This window comes from Panthera pardus, unplaced genomic scaffold, assembly GCF_024362965.1.
Source record: "Panthera pardus isolate Hobbes unplaced genomic scaffold, ASM2436296v1 HiC_scaffold_16, whole genome shotgun sequence".
In the NCBI taxonomy this organism is placed as follows: Eukaryota; Metazoa; Chordata; class Mammalia; order Carnivora; family Felidae; genus Panthera; species Panthera pardus.
In genome coordinates this window covers 83,374,934-83,395,563 of record NW_026526721.1, presented here as the reverse complement: position 1 = coordinate 83,395,563, position 20,630 = coordinate 83,374,934, and the positions used below count along the sequence as shown (strand labels likewise).

Below are 20,630 nucleotides of genomic sequence, written 5' to 3'. Positions count from 1 at the left end.
GGAGTGATTCAATATCAGAATTACTATTTTTAAAAGAAATGAGCTATTACTTCCAATTATGTAATTCACTGGACTATCAACACACCCAAACTGTAGGAGTCAGCTGCAGTGAACAAATGAGAATGTACGGTAATCACCGTAACAATCACTAGATTAAACTGTAGCGGATACTCTTTACATGGTAACAAGTCACAAGTCCAAGTCCTCACCACTTGCTTAGGTGAGGAAGGAAGCATTCCCTTGAAAATGCGTTGTTATACAAAGCCTAATAGTAAGTATCAGCTGAGCCCCCTTCCATCTCCAACTGGTTATCTCAAATCGGTATTAAGCTTTTTCTACACTTGCGTTCAACTTCCAAGGAACTGAAAGGGTCTCTGTACCCATCTTACTTTCCATAAAATAGCCTGAGGGCAAAAATACTCTGTATGAATTCCACCAACCCATCATCCCATTTTCCTTCTAATCATTTCTGCTTTTATTTCCCTTCTATGTTCTTTGGAACACCTTCCAGCTCATTAGTTTGTAGATGACAATTCTGATTTGGAAGTTCATTACATTTTATGTGAATTCAGTTTCAAATGGAAAAGGAGTTCTAATGAAACCTGTCCTAGCATAGAAAATTCCAACAAGTTCAGGATAGGACTGGCTTGGGAGGTAGAACACAGTGTCTAGGCCAGCTATTAATTTATTGCTCCTCAGCTTTAAACCTACCCTTCTTTGCCCTATTTCATGACTATCTGCAGTCGACTACTAATCGTTAGACAGTTTTTCTTAGAGCTGGCTCACTGGTAGGTTCTACCAATAGAGGGCGATGAATGGATGGAAGAAGGACCTTTTCCTATCCCAGTTTGTTTTCTGCAGAGAGCAAGGGTTTGCGTGTGCTCGGAGCTCCCAGCAGTGTTCACCAATGGTGGCAACTCACAGGGCTCCGCAGCAAGTGGCCTCTAGCCAGTTTCTTCTCTACCAGAGTGGCAGGCAAAGCAAGCATCACAGGCACCGTGTTCCTGCAGCAGCCACACCCTCCCCTCTGGAGGTCTGAATCTCAGCCTTGCAGGGATTTCTAGGTTCCTTCCTAGTTCACTTCCCTCAGCCACAAGGATGGCAGCAGCTTCTTGCAACTGCCACCGCTGTTATACCTTTGAGTTTTTTTTACCCCTTTTACACAATACAATGATTTAAAAAAAATTTTTCTGTTCAAATTACTGCCATGGTTTTTGTGTTGTCTGGACCCCTGACTGATTACAATGTCCCTCAGGCTCAAGAATCAGAATGCCTGGGTTCAAATCCTGACTCTAATCTTTAATTAGATCCTTACCTAATTCTACAATTTCTCTGTACCTCACTTTCCTCATCTCTAAAATGGGTCTATAAACACAACTTCTCTAACAAAATTGTTGTGAGGAGGCAGGTGAAATACTAAACTTAGCATAGTTCCTGAAATAAAATGAATGTTCAACAAATGTTAGCCATTATTACTCATCATCCACTAAAAACAGAAAGGGCAGCCTGTTACCCATCCATAGACTGAATACTTTTTCATATTCTCATTATATAGAGACAACTAGACACCGTAAGTAAAATCTCTACCCATGACTTTTTAATGTATTGGTCCCAAGACATTTAGCTAATCAGCTGTCAAGGTATAAGTGGAACAAAAAGTGATTATAACTTCCAAGATTTTACATTCTAGGAGTTTGTTTATAAATTCAGAGTTCACAGAACCTCACATTGAGAAATGAATTATAGCTTGCTCATTTCACTTATGAATGTTAAATATTAAAGCATAGTGATTTATTTTAATGCTAATGAACCTCCCCCTTACAAACAAATGATAAAAGTATAATGCAAATGGAATAGGCTGAACTACACAGATAACTTGACAAACCCAGAAAACTATGTAACATGGGAAGGAACTAGTATATTTATACCAATGTTTGTAGGCTGGTAAATTTTAAAACTGACATTTAAAAATTCACAACACAATTCAGTTCTACATAGTAATTCTCATAGTAATATACCTAATTTCCTGTGGTAATAATATACTCACCCTAACTCTGTCATGCCATCCATGAACTCCTGTTTGGAGAACTCGCACTGTGTTGCTGCTCTGAACTTCCACGCAATGATCAACACACTAATACTGGCTGGATCGAGTGCCAGGTCATCACAGAACTGCTGTATACCATCTATTCCAATTTTATTTTCATCTTGAGGATCTTTAAAAATAACAGTGCAATAGTAAATTAGTGTTATGCCTATAACCAGAAAAAGTAATGCTTTTTATTCCATTAAAAAAAATCACAATAGATCAGAGATATGAAATGATAATATTCTAACAGATATTTTCCCCCTATATTATTTAAAGCCAGTTTGTCCCTTAACTAGCAATCTTAAGATGAACAGGAGGATACACACACACACACACACACACACACACACACACACACACAAAGATGGGCATTTGATATTTAAAAGTTCCACTTATTCACTGATTCATTTAATCATGTGAAAGAATGTCCCATACTCACACACATTCAGAAAATCAGACGTTCCTGTACAGGAAAAAAGGATTTTTTTCTGAACATATCCATATTTTGTTTAAGTAGGCATTCTAAAATTTTTTTTTTTTTCAACGTTTTTTATTTATTTTTGGGACAGAGAGAGACAGAGCATGAACGGGGGAGGGGCAGAAAGAGAGGGAGACACAGAATCGGAAACAGGCTCCAGGCTCCGAGCCATCAGCCCAGAGCCTGATGCGGGGCTCGAACTCACGGACCGCGAGATCGTGACCTGGCTGAAGTCGGACGCTTAACCGACTGCGCCACCCAGGCGCCCCTAAGTAGGCATTCTAAATTTACACTTATCGGGGCACCTGGGTGGCTCAGTTGGTTAAGCATCTCTGACCTTGGTCTCGGCTCAGATCATGATCTCACAGTTCGTGGGTTCGAGCCCTGCATCGGGCTCTGTGTTGACGGCATGAAGCCTACTTGGGATTTTGTCTCCCTTTCTCTCTGCCCCTCCCCTGCTCGCTTGCTCATTTGCAAAAATAAACATTAACAAAAATTGTTTCAATAAATTAACACTGTTATGTACAGAATTTGTTTTCTTAGAGCAAAGTTCATTTTACTATGACAATCATTTCTTAAGAGAAAATCAGAAAAACTATAAACTCTGCAATTCAATCCCAATCTCAACAATATACGCATCTGTTGTCCAAATTAAAGAAAAAATTCAATTATCGATATTTACTCATCAGACAGCAAAAATTTTTAATGTAATAAAAGGAGAAAGAGGCACTCATATAGTGTGTGGTTGTATGTGATTTTATAACATCTCTAGGAATAAAAAACACACATATCTTTTGACTCTGGGGGGTGAGTTAAGGATAAAACATAATCCCACTTTTGGAAAATTTTTGAAAGAAACTGTACATATTTCTGTATAAACATAAAAGACGTGGAAGGACCTACACCAGGCTATTAAATATTAGTTCCCTGAGGAAAATAAAGAAGGAGAAACTATTAACTTTTTCTTTATTCATCTATTATATATTGTTTAACTTTTTTAAAGTGAATATAATTCTTCAAAGGTTGTTAAAATTATTATGCAGGTTTTCTTAAAATTGGTTTGGCTGAGTTTTATAAAAATGAGGGGGAAAATCCAGGCCCCCAGTCACTATTTTCAAATTGGATCATGGGGGATGAAAAAAGAGGGAAGATAAGGGAAGAAGAAATAAAGAGGCTAAGAAGAAATTTTAGTGAAAAGAAGAAAGTAATTTCTCTCAGATCTCTTGAAGTAATTCTAAGATCTACAGAGCTCTGTAGAACACATCCACCCAATTTATATTCTATGTATGTCTGATTCCTCACCAGAAGCATGCAACTGTGGAAAACCTGGTTCAAAACATTTAGTCATAAGCACTCACCTTTGTATCTATTGTATAGTTGTTCTAACTTCTTCCTGTCCAATGATCCTTTTACACTCTCTCGTATATAAAGTTCAGGATTTTGGAAAAAATTGTCTGTTGCAACATCTAACTTCCAGTCATTTTGAGACAGACAACTTACTGCTGTTTTTTCACTAGATTGTGTGAAGATCATAAACTGACGAACTTTATCCTTCTGCGATGATTTCAACTTGTTCTATTAAAACCAGAAAATAAATTGAAACTCTATGTAAAATCACAGATGACTAAATATTTCTATATGGCTGACCATTCTTAGTAATACTTTTCCTCATAAAATATTAAAATATTTTGAGATTTATTTTTGATCTGTCAATCAAAAAGACAAATTTTTTAATGTGAAACACAAAATTTGGTATTATTTTACAGAAAAAATTAAAAAGTAAAGGAAATTCAACCACCTACATTTCTCCTAAAGGTGGATCCTGATCACATATATAAAGGCTCTAGAAGGGAAGTACAGCTACTCTCACAATCTTGACCAAGCACAAAGCTCTAAAGGGATACAGAAGGAGTGTTGGGGAAGAAAGTGACACTATCTAGCCAGCCAGAACAGTCATTGACCCCAGGGAACAAGGAGATTAACAGGTGTTAGCTGCAGTCCTAAAACCCATTATAAAGGATAGAGGGTACAATTCTCCCAACCCCGCCCCCTTGTTTTCTTGCTCTTTTACCCAATGTGAAAAAGCAACGAAATATGAGTACCCTACATTTCTCCTGGCGGTGTTCAGGAACCAAGATAATTATCAAGAGAATTTCCTCATATTTGCATTCAAATAGAAAGCAGTGAAATATGAACAAGCACCCTGGATCCTTCCAACGAAGGTAATTTTTAATAGAATTCTTCCTTTTTGCCCCTGAAAGAATCGCCTCTTTCCTTCCGCCTGAGCCTAGCAGAGGCACTCTCCAAATAGCCTCTATACTGTAATAACCTCTTCTCACTTGCCTTATGTTGACACAGATTCATTTCTCATCTGACCTGAACCCTAAGCAAAATAAAGCAGGGCAATTAGACCCACTACTCTCCCAGTATCAAGAACTATGTTCTCCCTCCCTTCCCACCCCAATCTGGTCTACTCCTGTGCAATTTTAGCCTCCTCACTATTATTCTCCCCCCTACCAAGTCCTTAACACCATCTCTCAGCAAAATACTTGGGTTCCTGCCGAGCTACTACTGGAAGGGGAAAAAAGCACATGAGTAGGACACACATTAATAGATAGAAACTGTTCTGTAGATGAAGCAACACATCTGAGAACCCCAGAATCTTTGATCTAGCCCAAACTGATAGATCACAAACCTCAATCCCCTGATTGTACAGATGAGAAAAGAGACCCAGAAAGTTAAGGAATTTGTTCAAAAATCACCCAGGTTATTATTAGTAGAAATGGGACATGAACAAAAAGATGTCATGAATCTGAGTCTTGGTAATCTTTCCATAAACCACACTGCATGCTGTACATATTTATAAGCCCTTTGAGATTTTCAAGAAAAAGACTACCAAAGTCTAAACCCAGGATAGGTTCCTGATAGGCCAAGAAGTAATAAGCAATTCCATTCCTGCAAAATATTTCCACCTATTACAGAGTAAAAATAAGAATATGTAAAATCAAATATGAAAACCAACCCCATGTCTTGCAGTATTAAAACTGTTTATGCCCTGGAGTCTGATTTGTCAGCCACACTCTTCTCTCTCTGTAAATACGTTATCGTTTAGGATTACAGATTAAAATTTCAACCTCTGTTCTCCATTAAAGAAACTACAAATTCACTAACTTCCTGTTACTTTAGTAATAACTCTCACAAAGTAATAACTTTAGTATAACTTTAGTAGTAACTCTGGAGACCAGATAATTTGTACCACATTATACAACCCATCTCTCAGATGTCTAGGATTCTTTGCTTTTGAAAAATATCTCCTGGTGATTTATTATTCAATTGCAACAAACCCACAATGAAATCAAATGCCAAGGAAGATACCAGTCTTAGAGGAAACCACGTTGATTTGTTATTAAAAACTATTTTTAAAATGAGTATGCTTTTTTCCCTTGAGAGATATAGTATACTGACATATGTTTTAATCCTTCTTTGAAGAACAGGGAAGTATCTGATGGTCACTACGATCATCAGTGACCACTGTATAATGTTGTACAAAGTGTTGGGAAATTAACCTGGAAGTACACAGGCCACATCCAGGAAATTGCTTTTTAATTAAGCCTGAATTAACTTCCCTGTATTAACTTTTCCCCATTCTCCTAAAAGTTGGAGGCAGAAGAATAATCAGGATTACTTGGGAGTTTCATCATACAGTATTAAATTCAGTGTTCTGCTCTCTGAAATTTGAAACATTTTTGTTGAAGAGAGCAAGGAGAACTATAGCTTAAGTCACTTCTGCAAGCCAAAAAGAACTGTTCAGTTTATAATGACTTCCTGCCACAGTGCCAGATATTAGAAAATTGGGGGAACAAAGATAAAAAATCATCTTACCCACACAAACTAGTAACAAAATTATACAAATGAATTATTTAACTCCATATCTTATTTGAAAAAAAAGTATATGTGATAAATTATGCCTACATGTAAATTAAACTATTTTAACTGGTTTAAATTTCTAGTATGTGGGGCAATATCAATACATTTTAAGAAAAAGGGCTGCAGCTATCCACTTTCAACACCATAAAGGCTAATGAATGATACCTGGTGTAGAACTGACTGGATGGGTTCCTGATAGGCCAAGAAGCAATAAGCAATTCCATTCCTGCAAAGTATGGTAAGTACCCTCCCTTTTGGTACTTATAATGTACTCTTACCATTTTTCTCTCAGTTCTCTGTGCCTAGAATCAATCTTAAGCATGTGTTTCCCCTCTACTAGGGAAGATCCACTCAATTCCGTAATCTCAAAGGCTGTCCTAGAGTAAAGCTAAAGTGTACTACATATATACAGCTGCCCCTTCCCACATCTCTAGAGCCCTCTAACACTCCTACTTTTTTTCCCAGGCTACATGGGAGTACCAGGCAAAGTTTTCTGATTTTGAGTATGGCATCAAAGGTTTAAATTTCTATCAACTTAAGGAAGAGAAAAAGGGTATTTAGCCAGCAAAAAGAAAATTATTTCATAGGGGATAAGAGGGTGGACAGAAAACTGAAAAAGAAAAAAACAGATGGATTTTCTCTATTTCTACTACAAATGCAGTGGGGATCTTCCTAAGAGCAAAAACATGTGACAACTACAATGATTCAGCACTCATAAGTATATGTCATTCACTTTAAGATTTATTTAAAAGGAACACACTAGATAAAGCATTAAATAAGATGAGACAATACAATCTTCAGTACTCAAATATGAAAATTATCTAAACATTGTCAAATTTTCAAGGAAATTCAAGATTGAAATAAGTAAAATGTGTGAAATATAGGATATATTCTGATTATTTTTAATTCTAGCAAAAAAAGAGAGAGAATGGAGGCAGGGAGGAGAGAGGGGAGGGGAATAGAAAAAAAGAAGTGTTGTCTTTTGTAACAGAAAGTTAATTACAATTGTATGTGGTTACCAAAGTTAGAAATATTACTATAATCTGGACAGTAAAAAGCACTTATTTGCTCATCTTTCCAAAATAAAAAATGTGGTAATCAACACATATTGTTTAATACTTAAATCCAGCACATGTCTGCAATTTTTTTCACTCAATGTATGAAAAAAATTTTTTAAGAAATTTATGAATCACATTTAAAATAACAGTTTATCTGGAAAACAATAAACACAATACTCTGGATGTAGCCAAGTTATCATGTAGTCAAGTACATCTTACCACTGATCCTATAAAGTCTATAGCGATAGAAGAATGGAGACAGAAATGCTCTACAAATAAAAATAACAATGATCACGATGTTAAGAAATTCCTCTTATTATTTCCACGAATAAAAATAATGAACATGTAGAAGTATTTCCTAGTCAACTAAGTCCTAACAATCCCAAAATGGAAATGCTTTTAAGCAATATTTTTTAAGCAAAAAATTAAAACACATTTATATCTATTATTCTGAATTTTCAACTTCTCACCCTTAAAGTTTCAAATTCATTCTGAACTCCAAAAAGAAAAATACCAAGGTCTTTATATTTTAAATGAATTAATTTTCTAACTCAATTCTAGTTCTCTCAGGATTTGATGAACCTAGCTCCCAAAGACCATGCTTTAAAAAAATCAAAACACTGTAATGATCACCCATAGTTCTAACAGCTGTGTATAGCTTCTCATGGGTTTACCATCTGATTAACATTTTAACTTCACCTGAAACTTAGAAGAGCTAGTTTAAGTCCAGAAAAACCATACCTTCCATGTATGATACACAGTATTCAGCAGATATAACCAAACGTTACCCATATCCCAAACCATTCATCTATGAAAGACTTTTCCATGAAATTACAGGTCTGAAGTCAAAAGTGCAAGGAAAAAAATCAATTCAACTTATGAGACTACCCACTCCTGGAGAAGACTTTCACCTAGGGGCAAAGTTCTGCAGGAAAGCCAGACTAAGAATCTAGGTAGGAGAAGCTAGAAATCCTCTTCCCCTCTACCTGCACAGAGAGGCAATATATGATTAGTGTAGAGTAGTACAGACTCTCAAACCAGACTGGCAGGATTTTAATCCCACCTATGCCTCTTAATTGCTGTGTGACTTTGGGAAAATTACTTAACCTCTCTGTGTGCTTCAATTTCCTCATTTGTAAACAGGGTGTGAAGGTTACATAAATTCAGGCTAAACTCTTAGAACTGTACCTGGCACATATATGGTAAGGAGTCCTTTCAAGTCCATGAAGAATACTCCAGAGAAAAAATAATAATTTTATGCAAATAGAAAAATATGATTAACAATCATAATCAGAAAACTAGCAACTAACATTTGAGTTCCTGGTGGGTGCCAACACTGTGCTAGGCATTTAAATTACTAACAATCCTTCAAGGTCGTTATCACTGATTCCATTTTACCAATGAGAATACTAAGCCTCAGAGTTCAATTTATCTAAGGACAGACTTCTCTAAAAAGTAGTGGAGCCAGGAATGAAACCATGGTGCCTGGCTTCAAGGCTTGTAGTCTTTCCATTTACTCTATATTATCATCAAGTGAAAGAGAAAACAAAAAGTGCAAAAGTGCAACCACTGACTAATTATGTGTGAACTGGAAGGAGGAAGGGAATTGTGAGCTAGATTTCTTCACCTATTTTTATGGAAAAGTTAAATAAGTAATCAATTGACCTTTCCCCATTCTAATGTAAACAATTTGCATTCTGACTAAAAAACTGTCCATTAAGTGTTCCCTCACAACCTAACTAAAAGGCTAATTTAGGGATGAAACTTCCCTTTTAGAAGTTTTTAAGGAGAGGAGAAGAGGGTGATGAGTTATTTTTTAAGAAAAGTTAATTTTTTTAAAAAAAGTAATTCAACAGAAAGAAAAACGTTTATTGTCATATCATAGTCTATTTTTAAAGATAACCACAATCTACAGCTTTAAATGTACAAAGATGGAAAACTGGGGGGGGGGGGGGGGGGGACACTGAAACTCAGGATTTCCTTTTCCAATGACAAGGCTTGAAACCCAGAGAAAATACAAATACATGTACAGGTTATGCCCCCAAAATATAAGCAAATGAGTACAATTTCAAATATTCAGCAAAACAAAAACCAGTATTATTTTAAATTATAATCTGCAGTTTAGAATAATTATTTATGGTTAGGCCTATGCCTCTTACCATTCATCCAAAAACCTTCCTGTATTTCAATGACAAACTCTTCCGTAAGAGGTGCTATACCAATGCTAAACCAAACATGGAATAATATACTATGTAATACTGTAGTCAATGATGTTTCAAATAATAGCAATTCACTGCAAAAAGTATTTCAGAAAGTACATTTGTAAGATTCAAACTGGTTTTGTATGTTGCTAAATTTTGTTTGGTTCTATATGATTTTCCTCATAGGTTTTTAGAAAGTATTCTGGGGTGCCTGGGTGGCTCAGTTGGTTGGGTGTCCAACTTCAGCTCAGGTCATGATCTCGCAGTTAGTGGGTTCAAGCCCCGCATCAGGCTCTGTGCAGACAGCCTGGAGCCTGGAGCCTGCTTTGGATTCTGTGTCTCCCTCTCTCTCTGTCCCTCCCCTGCTCACACACTGTCTCTGTCTCTCAAAAATTTAAAAAAAAAAAAAAAAAAAAAAAAAAGTTAAAATTAAAAAAAAAAACAAAAGTATTCTGGGGGCTCCTGGTTAGTTCATTCAGTCAAGCATGCAACTCCTGATCTCAGGATTGTGAGTTCAAGGCCCACACTGGGGGTGGAGCCTACTTAAAATTTAAAAAATTTTTTTTAATATATAAATTTAAAGGATTTTCTCCTCCTCACCCTAAGAATTAATAGACTATTCAAAAGATGACTTCCACTGTAAATGGAATAAATGTTTTGATTTTAGCAACTGTTTTGACTATTAAAAAGTTATTTTTGTTAAATCCTGATTATCTAGAACAGGATAGAAATAACACCCTTAAAATACTTGTGTTAGCCATCATATTTCAATTGATTCTCCCAATCTTATTACTGGAATTTCTAACAAGCAGTCAAGGTAGCTAATTTAAACTTACTTCTCCTCTCCATAAACATCTTCTCTAAAGAAATCTCAAATTAACAAAAAGATTACTCAGGCAAAAACAAAACAAAAGAACAAAAAATGAATTAAGTAAGATTTTAAAAGTTCCATAGTTAAATAACTTATAATAATGACTAGCATTAAAAAGTCATGTGATATTTGTTTCATAAAGAGAATAAATGATCCTTGAAAAATGAAATCTCCTAATTCTAAGATCTGGTATCTATTCAAATCCTAAATCCAAAAATATTAGAATCCTATGAATAATAAATGAGCACTCTAAATGTTTACTGAAAATGAAAATACCCTAATATAACAAAGATATGGGCCATGAACTTCAGCAATTTATCTGCTGCTGAATGCCATGTTCAGTGTTGAGGGATTCAAAAGTGTAATGCAACAGAATTCTTTAAAGAACTCTAAAAGTAGATCTCTCTTAAAATTTTACAATACAAACAAGCAGTCTAAGCACTGTTAGTGATTAGGTATCAACTACTTAAAAATGGATTCAATAAAGTGATGAAAAATGCTTTACTGGCACTTTTCTCTTCTGTTTTTGCTTTTTCTTAGGTGGGGTGTGCACACCTAAAATGAGTAGGTAAACTAGACAGTCAGCAGGTTATTCAAGAGCTTATTTGTGTCCACAAAGCAACTGAATCCTATTTGGAACTATGTCTCTTCATCAAATGTCATGGCTAATGCTATCAGAATTTGAACACCACACACCAAAATTTAAAAGGAAGTTTTCTCACAGATTTTCATTATGCCTGACCCAACCTATAAGGCAATAATGGAAACAGCCACTTGACTGAAATAAGCTCAGCTTTCTTAAAACTTACAACAAAAAACCACCACCACGAGAGTTAATTTTACTTTCAACTTTTTTACTGTAGTTACCAAAAGAGTGTTAATTTTTCAATTACTTAGATGTTTACATCAGATCATTTCATTTGATATAGAAAAAAACTAGGTCACTACAAAATATGATAGGGAAGAAACAAGAATGAAACTAATCAAAAATTTCACACCTATACTGAAAGAGTGCCTGCTAAGTTTAAAAAAAGAAAAGAAAAGAAAAAAAAAAGGAGGGTTAAACAAAGTATGTTAATCAGAGACCAGGCTTCTAAACCATGCTCTGCCACATACTAGCTCTTTACCTTGGTCAAATAATTTAGAACCAGTAAACCTCCATTTCCAGATACATTAAAAGGAGGTAAGAGTATCCACCTCATAGACTGGAGATTAACAAGTTGTAAATTGTCTGATTAGCAGACACAATGTTCTTAATAAATGTTAATGTCCTTCTTTCTCCCCAAAGGTCCAGTTTTCTGCATATGGTTATTAAACTTCGTACAAACTACTAGAACACATTCTAAAACAATCTACGGAAGAGGTTTCGTTTTTATTAACTAGCATGGTTAGGTAAACTCAATGGTCAACTAGTTTTTATTAAATATGAGACAGTCATCTTAAACAGAATTCAAAACCCTCTACACAGAAGCTACATGGTACAGAAAACTATAATAAGGGTTATTTTTAAAAGGGTTGCTTTAAAAAATAATTATCTACAATATTGTAATCCGACACTATGGGAGAACAGAAATAGTCTATCATACCACTCAAAATCTCTCAGCGGCTTCCCGTTTCTCTTGGAGTAAAAACCCAATATCCTTACAATTCCCAACCATGCCCATTTCCACCCCTTCCCACTCAGATAGCATCAGCTCCAATGCCCAATATGCCCTTTTCCTCCATACACAATGCTCCAGTCACTGGTCTCACTGTTCCACAAATTCTCTCTACCACATTTCTGCATGGCTTAATCCTTCCTCTCCTAGTCTGCTCAAAATTCACCTCATCTCTGGTGCACACACCACTACCCCTGTCCCCCCAATTCCCCTCCTTAATGCTGCTTTTCTCCCATAGCACTTAACACCCTCTAACATAGAAGAAAAAGATATACTACGTTTATTATTTGTGTCTTCCTACTAAAATGTAGCCCTCTCAAGAGGTGGGATTTTCATCTTTTCAGTGAAAGAAAGACACACACACACACACACACACACACACACACACACTCCCAGTTCCCAGAACAGTGGTTGGCACACAGTGTTTCAATAAATAATTACTGAAATGAATTAAGACCCTCCTTTACTTGTGCCTATGCAAAACAATGTGAAACAAGTTCTAAACAGACACCTTACACAGGGCTACATTCATTTGGACTCATAAACTCTGTATTTATTGAAAATATAATCTTAAATTTCAAAGTCCACACATTTTTTAGAAAGCCATTAAAAGCACTGTAATTAACATCCATTAGTCATCCATTTGAATTTTGTTATTTAACATATTCATTAATAATACATGGATTTTCCTCTGCTTAAATGAATAATGTAATTTAATTTCAAATCCAATTTTCACAATTTCTCTAGATTTCATGTGAGTTAAAAGATTACATATACTACAAATACTGGGGGAAACAGTAAACCAGGAGCAAAGTTTCAGTTCTGCAACAAACAAACAAAAAAAATCAAAACCTCCTTGATCCTCAATTTCTTCTTCTGTAGAAGGGAAAAGGAGTAAAACAGATGATCTCTGGAACCAGTTCTGACTCCTACTATGATGCCGTGAATCTATAAAAATTTAGTAGGTTACAAACTACATACTTTTTACACATCTAACAGAAATTAGAATAAAAATTTTTAGTTGAACAGAACTTTAGAAATCATCAAATTCAATCCTGTCATCTTACAAATAAGAAAACAACCTAGAAGTTTTGAATACTTTTAAAAATATTTTCAGGAGTAATAGAATATTGTCTAGTTTTGGGGTTATTTTTGGTCTAAGTAGTCAGGTAGGTTAACTGAACAATTTTTTTATACAAAGTATTTTAGATATCCCATCATTTAAGCCTGCCCTAGAACTGACGATATGCCTTCTAGAAATAAGCCTAGCTAAATACACAGAAAAACAACAGCCCAATAACTATTAAGAAACAATTATATATTTATGATGAAAACTTAACTACAAAATTCTTATGGCCTAACTTCTATTAGAGAACATGGTGATTTCGTTTCTAACTAACAAGAGCATACCAAGACAATTCTAGTGACATGATCGGAGTTCAGCCACAGAAAGTGTTTTAAATTAGTGATACGTTGCCACTACTGGTATACTTAGATGGGTTATGGCTAAGTTCCAAAACTAGCTAATTTAATATGAACAAAAGGAGAGAAGCTTAAGAGCTCCAATCCAAGCTGAACTCTTGCATGAACCACATGAATCCTGAATTCCTGAACAGGTGATGAGCATTATCAAGAGCTGTTTCCAGAGGATGCTGATGATTTACAGACTATTATGAACAGAGCACATGTCAGTGCTCTCACAGAGTGTTTACCGGGGAATTACATTTCATTACTTCAAACTTACTACTCATCTACATGCCAAGAGCCTGGAAACTTCAGGAGTAACGTCTGTGACCATCAAAATACTTTAAAAATTTTAGAAACTGTTCAGATGCCCCAGCAGATCTTTCAACACTGCAATATCACTCTAAACGTTAACCTGGACTTCACGGCAAAGTTTTCTTACAAATACAAATGGCAAATTTTCATGAAACTTACCTCTGAATATATGACAAACTATAACCACATATCCGTACATGATACCAAAATTCTGCTAAGTTGGAGGCTGGGGCTAGATAAGTGTCATTCAGCAGAAATAAGACCAACTAAAAGCAAAGATACTGGGGCATTCCCTTAACACAGACACACACATACGCCCTCCTCAAAGAGGCCTTTATGTTCCCCAGGAGCAAAAGGACAACAATATCATTTTTACTGTCTATTCATACAGTAACCTGCATGGAATTCAACTCATGCTCAGACTCTAATGCCAAACCTCACTTCTAAAAAACAGAGAACGAAACAGAGTTATTTACATGATTACCAAAATGTAAGCAGATAACTTGACTACCACTTCTTCAAGCTGCTAAGACGATTTTTTCTCCAAACAAAAAAAGAAGAGGGGGAATAACTTGACAAACTGTTTTTTAAAAAATCACAAATGTCTTTAACTGGCATAATAAAACAATTACTCCTCCCACCCCAAGCAAATAAAACATGTGCTCAAAAGGTAGCAAGTCTGTTTCTCCTAATTTCATGAAACGAGAACAGGTTGCACTTCCGTACTCCCCGCCCCCCCCCCCCCCCAACGTCCCCTAAGCTCAGCGGTTTCTCATGTTCTCAGCGGAGAGGCGCCTATAACCTCCACCAACTGGCCAGTTAAACTCTCCTTTTCCAAAAGCTTGGGGCGCATCAAGAGGTGATGCAGAAAGGAAAAGGGCTAATACCCCGCCCCAAGCGAAACTGCCTGGAGACTTGAGGGGTGTTGGAGCTGGGAGCGGAGGAGGGAGAGGAGCGCCGGGAAAGTCTTTCCTTCTCGCCGGCGGGGCGGAGGGGGAAGCCCCGGCTTCGGGGCGGGGGGAGGCTCCTCACCCGGAACCCCGGACCCCGGTCAGACACAATAGAGCCGGCGAGGGGGCCCGGCAAGGGCAGGGCCGTTGCCCCATCCCCTCCCCCCGCCCCAACGCCTCCCTCACCCGCGCCGGGCCGGCGAGGGGCACAGGGGGCCTCTCCCCGCGCCCCAAACTCCCGGGGCTCCCGACTAGGCCCAGCTCCGCTCCGCCTCCTCGGCTCTCGCGTAGCGGCGGCGCCCGGGCGGGAAGGGGCGAAGGAGGAAGGGAGAGGAGGGGAGGAGAGCCCCGCCGGAGAGCGGACGGAGGCCGCGGGCCGGAGGCTCGGGGCGGCGGGGTCGCCACGGGGCGGAGGGCGGCGGGGCGGGGGTGCGCAGCTGCGCCGGCCCCCAGCCGGCGGGGCGGGCGGGCGGGCGGCCGCAGTGCCTCACCATGTTGGTGTCCTCCAGGCCTCTCCCCTCCTCCTCCGGCTCCGCAGCGAATGGACGGCGGCGGCAGCGGCGGCTCCTCTCACGGGCTTGCCGGGCTCCCGCTCATGCGCAGTGCGGGACGGCCCCGGCGCGGCCCGAGGAGGCAGCCCCGGGCTTCGGGGAGGCGGAGGGACTGGGGCGGGCGTCCGGCACCCCGCGCGGGGCTTCCCCGGGGCGCGGGGTCCCCCGGGGCGGGGGGCGCGGGCGGGGCAGGGGGGCGACGCACGCCCTCCGCGCGCCGACATCCTCCCGCCGCGCCTGGCGGTCTCCGGCGGGGTGGGGGGCCGCAGGACACCCACCTCCGCTTCCTACGCGCTCCTTCCGCCGTCGGACGGCGCCGGTACACCAACTCGAGGAGAGGATGAGCGGTGCTCAGTAACTTGAGCAGATGGGGGAGACTGGAAGGGATAGGACTGAGGGGCTAGGCTAGATCCATCCCAAACCACCCCTTCCCATCAAGACCACCCCTCAAAAGGGAAGAAAATAGTGAAAACACCTCCACCTCGTATTTTCCTGTTTGCCCCACAGTTGCCCCTGGACTGTATCAGGTCCCCCATGTGGACATACGAGAGGAGAGGAGAACTTAGTCTAGCCTCATGGGAGCCGTAATGTCCTTTATGGCACAGGTTCTTCCCAGACCTAAGTGTCCGCTGGGAAACCAGTGGAGTGGCCTTGGAGCTCTCGGCCAGGAGGACTGAGAAGGCCCCATGCATGCAACTAGTGGCAGAAGTTGCAGTATCAACATTTACTGCTTGCTCTAAATATTCCCTCAGTTCAACCTTACTAGGATAAGTTTTGGGAGGTAACTGTGGAACTTTTTTTTTTTTTTTTTTTTTGACGGGGGGCGGGGAGGGGATTGACGTCACTCCAGGTGGGCTGTCCAGGTTTGACCTATTCTTGGCACTAAGTCAGGTGAGGCTGAGAATACCAGGATTCTGAGTTGGGGGTCAAATACGGGAATGTGCTTGAAGGGAGTTAAAACACTCTTTGGAGTGTGGTCCCTGCTCTTAAGAAATTGACTATCCAGTTGGAGAGATGAGACACTTTCACACATGAAGGAAGGAAATAAGAAAACAGGTAGTGAAACAAACAATCAGAAAATCACATCTAAGACTGAGCCAAGAGTTTGGATGTGTTTCAGAAAAGAACCAACTCGAATCAACCTGTTATCACTATCCTCACCAACACCCCTGTCCCCCCAACACAGGCATAAGCTACCGGATCAACCCTGCAACTTCACAGTTTTGAAGTTCTTATCAAAGCATCAGAACTTCTTTGGCAACTTCCCAGGGCCACTTAACACTTCCTGGAGCCAGCCATGTATCAGGAGCTCCCAGAACTCTACCAAAACAGATCTTTGGCCACCACAGCTCCTTGCTAGGTTTTGGGTAAACAGCTTGGTGAAGACAGGCCAGACCTGCCTCATGCACCAAGCCTGAAGCCGGACCACATCCAAGGATGTTCTCCAGGTATTCACCTAGATTGGAGGAAATAGTAACATCTAGGGTCTTAATGAAGAGGAGTCACTGTATCTCTTTCCTATGCTGTTATACTTCACTATGATAATAGCTCACAGGTTTTCTTCAGCTTTTTTTCCTATTTGCCAAGTCTGAAGTACAATTCTCAGTTCTCATTCTATCTGACTCCCCCCATGCAATTGAACATTTCTTCCTTCAATTCCTTCTCCATCATTTTCCATGTTTCCACTTTCTTCTGCATTTCCTCTTTCTGTGACCGCTCTTCTTTGCTGGCTCAGCTTTCTTTGGCTGTACAATGTTCCAGAACCGTCCCTGAATCTCCTCCTGTGTATAACCTGTGTTATACTGCACTCACTCACATTCCCACATGTCAACTGCTACCTAGATCTTGAGGAGTACTGAATCTTGACTTCCAGCTCCTGAGTGGCAGGCCTAAACACTAAATTTTGGTCACATCACAGGCCCATCCATCTTGACAAATCCAAAACCTTATCCCCAAGCCTGCTTTTCTTCCAGTCTTTTTACCAGATCACCCAAACTAGAAGTCCAAGAGACATCCACAACTCCTTCTACTTCATCTCCCTTAATCTAATTGGTTAACAACTCTCATCAATTTTACCTCAAAAATATAACTTTGAATCTCCACTCTATCCTCCACCCTCAGCAGAGCCGTTATTGTATCTTTTCTCATCAATAATCTCTTACTTAGCTAATCTGACCTCTATACATTCCCCATTGCTCCAGAGTTATCTTTTTATAATACAAAACCTAATTTGTTCCTTAAAATTCTCTACTGGCTCCATGAACGTGAGCCTCGTTGGTGTGGCATAGGAGGCTATCTACCTATCTTGTCATTTCCCACCTCCTTCCACACAAATACACCTCATATTTCAATTTTAACAAGCCAAGCCTGCCATACTACTTTGTGTCTCCTTGCTTTCTCTTATTCTGCTATCACTGGCATAGGAGCTAACGCTGATTAAGGGCTTTCCATGTTCTGCCATGTTCTGACTTTCCAAGTCATGCCTTGCACTGTTCTAAGTCCATGGCACACACTACTCACATAATCCTCACTTTAGTCCTATGAGCTATGCTCAGTGATTATGCCCATTCTACAGAGGAGAAAACTGAAGCACAGAAAGGTTAAATAACATGCCTAAGTTTCCTTGGCTGGTAAGTAGTAAAGCTGGAGTTTAAACCCATATAGTCTAGCCACAGACTATTCTCTTAACTACCACTCTGTATTTCCTACCAAGACCTCATACTCAATTCAAAAACCATCTTCTCTGTGATTATCTCCTGACCTCATTCCTGGATTCCAGCAGTCAGGCATTGTTTTTTTCGTTCTGCACTTCTATGACACCTTGTATACACTTCTTTTACACTTAGGACATCTTGACATCATATGATAATCATTTATCTGCATGACCACCACCCCTGACTCCTCCAGGTGAGAGACCCAGTTGCATACATCTTTTTCAGTGTCAAAGCAAGTGCCTGACACATAGGACAGATGTATGTGCTACATGATAACAGATAAAAGAAAGAAGATATCTGATATCTGTTGATTTGCCTTAAGACTATGCCTATGTTGTTTATTATTGTAATGGAATGTCTGTCCTCCTTGGCAGATGTATGTTGTAGCATACGGTCAGATGGTAAATGTAGTAGCAACTGTACCCATTACTGCACTTACAAGCTACAGTACTGAATGTGAAATGGAGGATTATTACTCAGTCATCATTACTGAGAAAAATATATTTGTTAAAATTGTCCTGATTATTTTTAAAATGGAAAAGTCCTGAAGATAAAGTATAAATTACAATATCTGATCATATTCATTAACATGTTCGTATTACTTTTTTGTCATGAGCTTTCAAATTTTTAAGATTTTGAGGGTTTTTGTTAAGAACAGAATTTGTAAAGATTTTTTTCAAAGTGACAATCTCAATACAAATAAGATGGAACCATCTAGCTGAAATCCACTATCCTCCTTCCCTGTGTGTGTGTGTGTGTGTGTGTGTGTGTGTGTGTATACACACATCTATATATATAACACACATATATGGTGTGTATGTGTATATATATATGTATACATACATACACACATAGAGAAAGTACGTGCACAATATATATTCACTGTACATCTATAGCTACGTAGACTAATATAGAGTATCTGTAGATGGTATAATTTTTCAAGGTAAAACATGCAAGTATTTGAAAATGAATTGCCTCAGATGTTTAAAAATTCACGTTAAGATATATATATATTCGCTGATAAAAATTGTTACAGTTCTGTTTAAAGAAACATGTGAAACCAGGGTTCCATACTTTAAAAATCTGCCTTTTAGCAAAGAGAAAGAGCAAAAGTAATCTGAAAAGACAGATTGCTAACATTTCTGGTAGTTCATCCAGCTAAAATTAAGCCTGCAGGGTAACTATGTATACATAGTTACAGTTCAAAGGCACTAGTCTGGGACGCACAGCCACCACCCTCCCACACTTAACTTGGGTGGACTCAATTTTGCCCAACATTTACATAAATGTGCTTATTGAATTCAAGCTCGCCTATTTATAAATATGTAAGAGTAAATGAGACTGACCAATACAACCTATTTGAGTAAAACGTGGCCTTTAGGTCTTATTGATCCAGAATTATAATATTTTAAAGGGTGAAGCAGACAAGATGAGGCCTCAGGGGCAGGGATGGGCCCTCGTTGTAGTTGCAAAAAGTCTAATATAAGAGCCATTGTTGCAAATTAACGCCTAACTCATCAGAGTGGGGGAAGAGATGGAAGCCTTTTGACTCTCCCTCCCTGGTAAGCATTTTCAGTGCAGCCAAAGAGATGACCGACTGCCTAGGACTCTTCCCCCACATTCTAAACTATTTAAAAATGAATCCTTAATCAGAACAAAAGGAGGAAACTTAAGGACTGTCCCTAGAAAAATGAACACCACTGACCCCTTCACACAAAAGAGCCAACAAAAGGGTCACCTCTAAATTTACAAAAGGGGGTATTCACCAGAGCCAGTCTGTCACCTCAAGGTACATGTGGATCTGTTGATTTGAGCTGCTCCACACTCATGGTAGAGGAATGGACTTGCAGTAACAGCTGAGACTGGAGGGCCAGTGATGGGAAACTACCTGAGACCATCACTGATGATGTCACAATGTCCCACTGTCCTGAGGTGTCCATCTTGCACCTCCCTGCCCAGCCCCGCTTGGTCCCTCCTACATGAGACCGCAGCTCAGCCTGGGTGTCTGTCTTGGACAGCTCTGGTCAGTTGCAGAGAGTAAATTTGTTAAAATCATAAAGACTGAAACAATTCTACAGGTAGTACAGTAGATGGTCCTCTAGAATCCAGAGTGTTTATCCCTTGATACTTTTGGTATCCTCACAAAGGCATGTGCCTTAGTGGAAATGCTGGTGTGGAACCAACACCTTGCTTTCCTGTCTTTATTCAGTGAATAGTACGGAAGGCATACACATTTCCCTGGGACTTGGTATTCTCAATTACAAAATAAAAAGATCGGGTTGAATTGTAATAAGTTTCAATCAAACCCTACGCTTGTTTGATTCCTTCCTGGTCCACTATTATGAGCTGTCCAC

The 20,630-nt window shown here is 39.2% G+C and overlaps 1 protein-coding gene across 2 annotated transcripts in view; it reads right to left on the bottom strand.

Annotated features, from left to right (window-relative positions):
• DCUN1D1 (defective in cullin neddylation 1 domain containing 1) overlaps positions 1-20,157 on the bottom strand; it is a 34,830-nt gene extending 14,673 nt beyond the window's left edge. Inside the window, exons 1-3 of one of the 2 annotated variants that reach the window (XM_019463275.2) lie at positions 20,043-20,157; positions 3,926-4,142; positions 2,048-2,216 (exon numbers count right to left, since the gene is read on the bottom strand). In XM_019463275.2, coding sequence (XP_019318820.1) covers positions 2,048-2,216; positions 3,926-4,100 — 344 coding nt within the window. In that variant the 5' untranslated portion in view covers positions 4,101-4,142; positions 20,043-20,157. Of the gene's footprint in view, positions 1-2,047; positions 2,217-3,925; positions 4,143-15,502; positions 15,613-20,042 lie in introns of those variants that run through there. The other variant, XM_053903611.1, reaches the window with a different exon arrangement.
• Between the last annotated feature and the right edge of the window lie 473 nt (positions 20,158-20,630).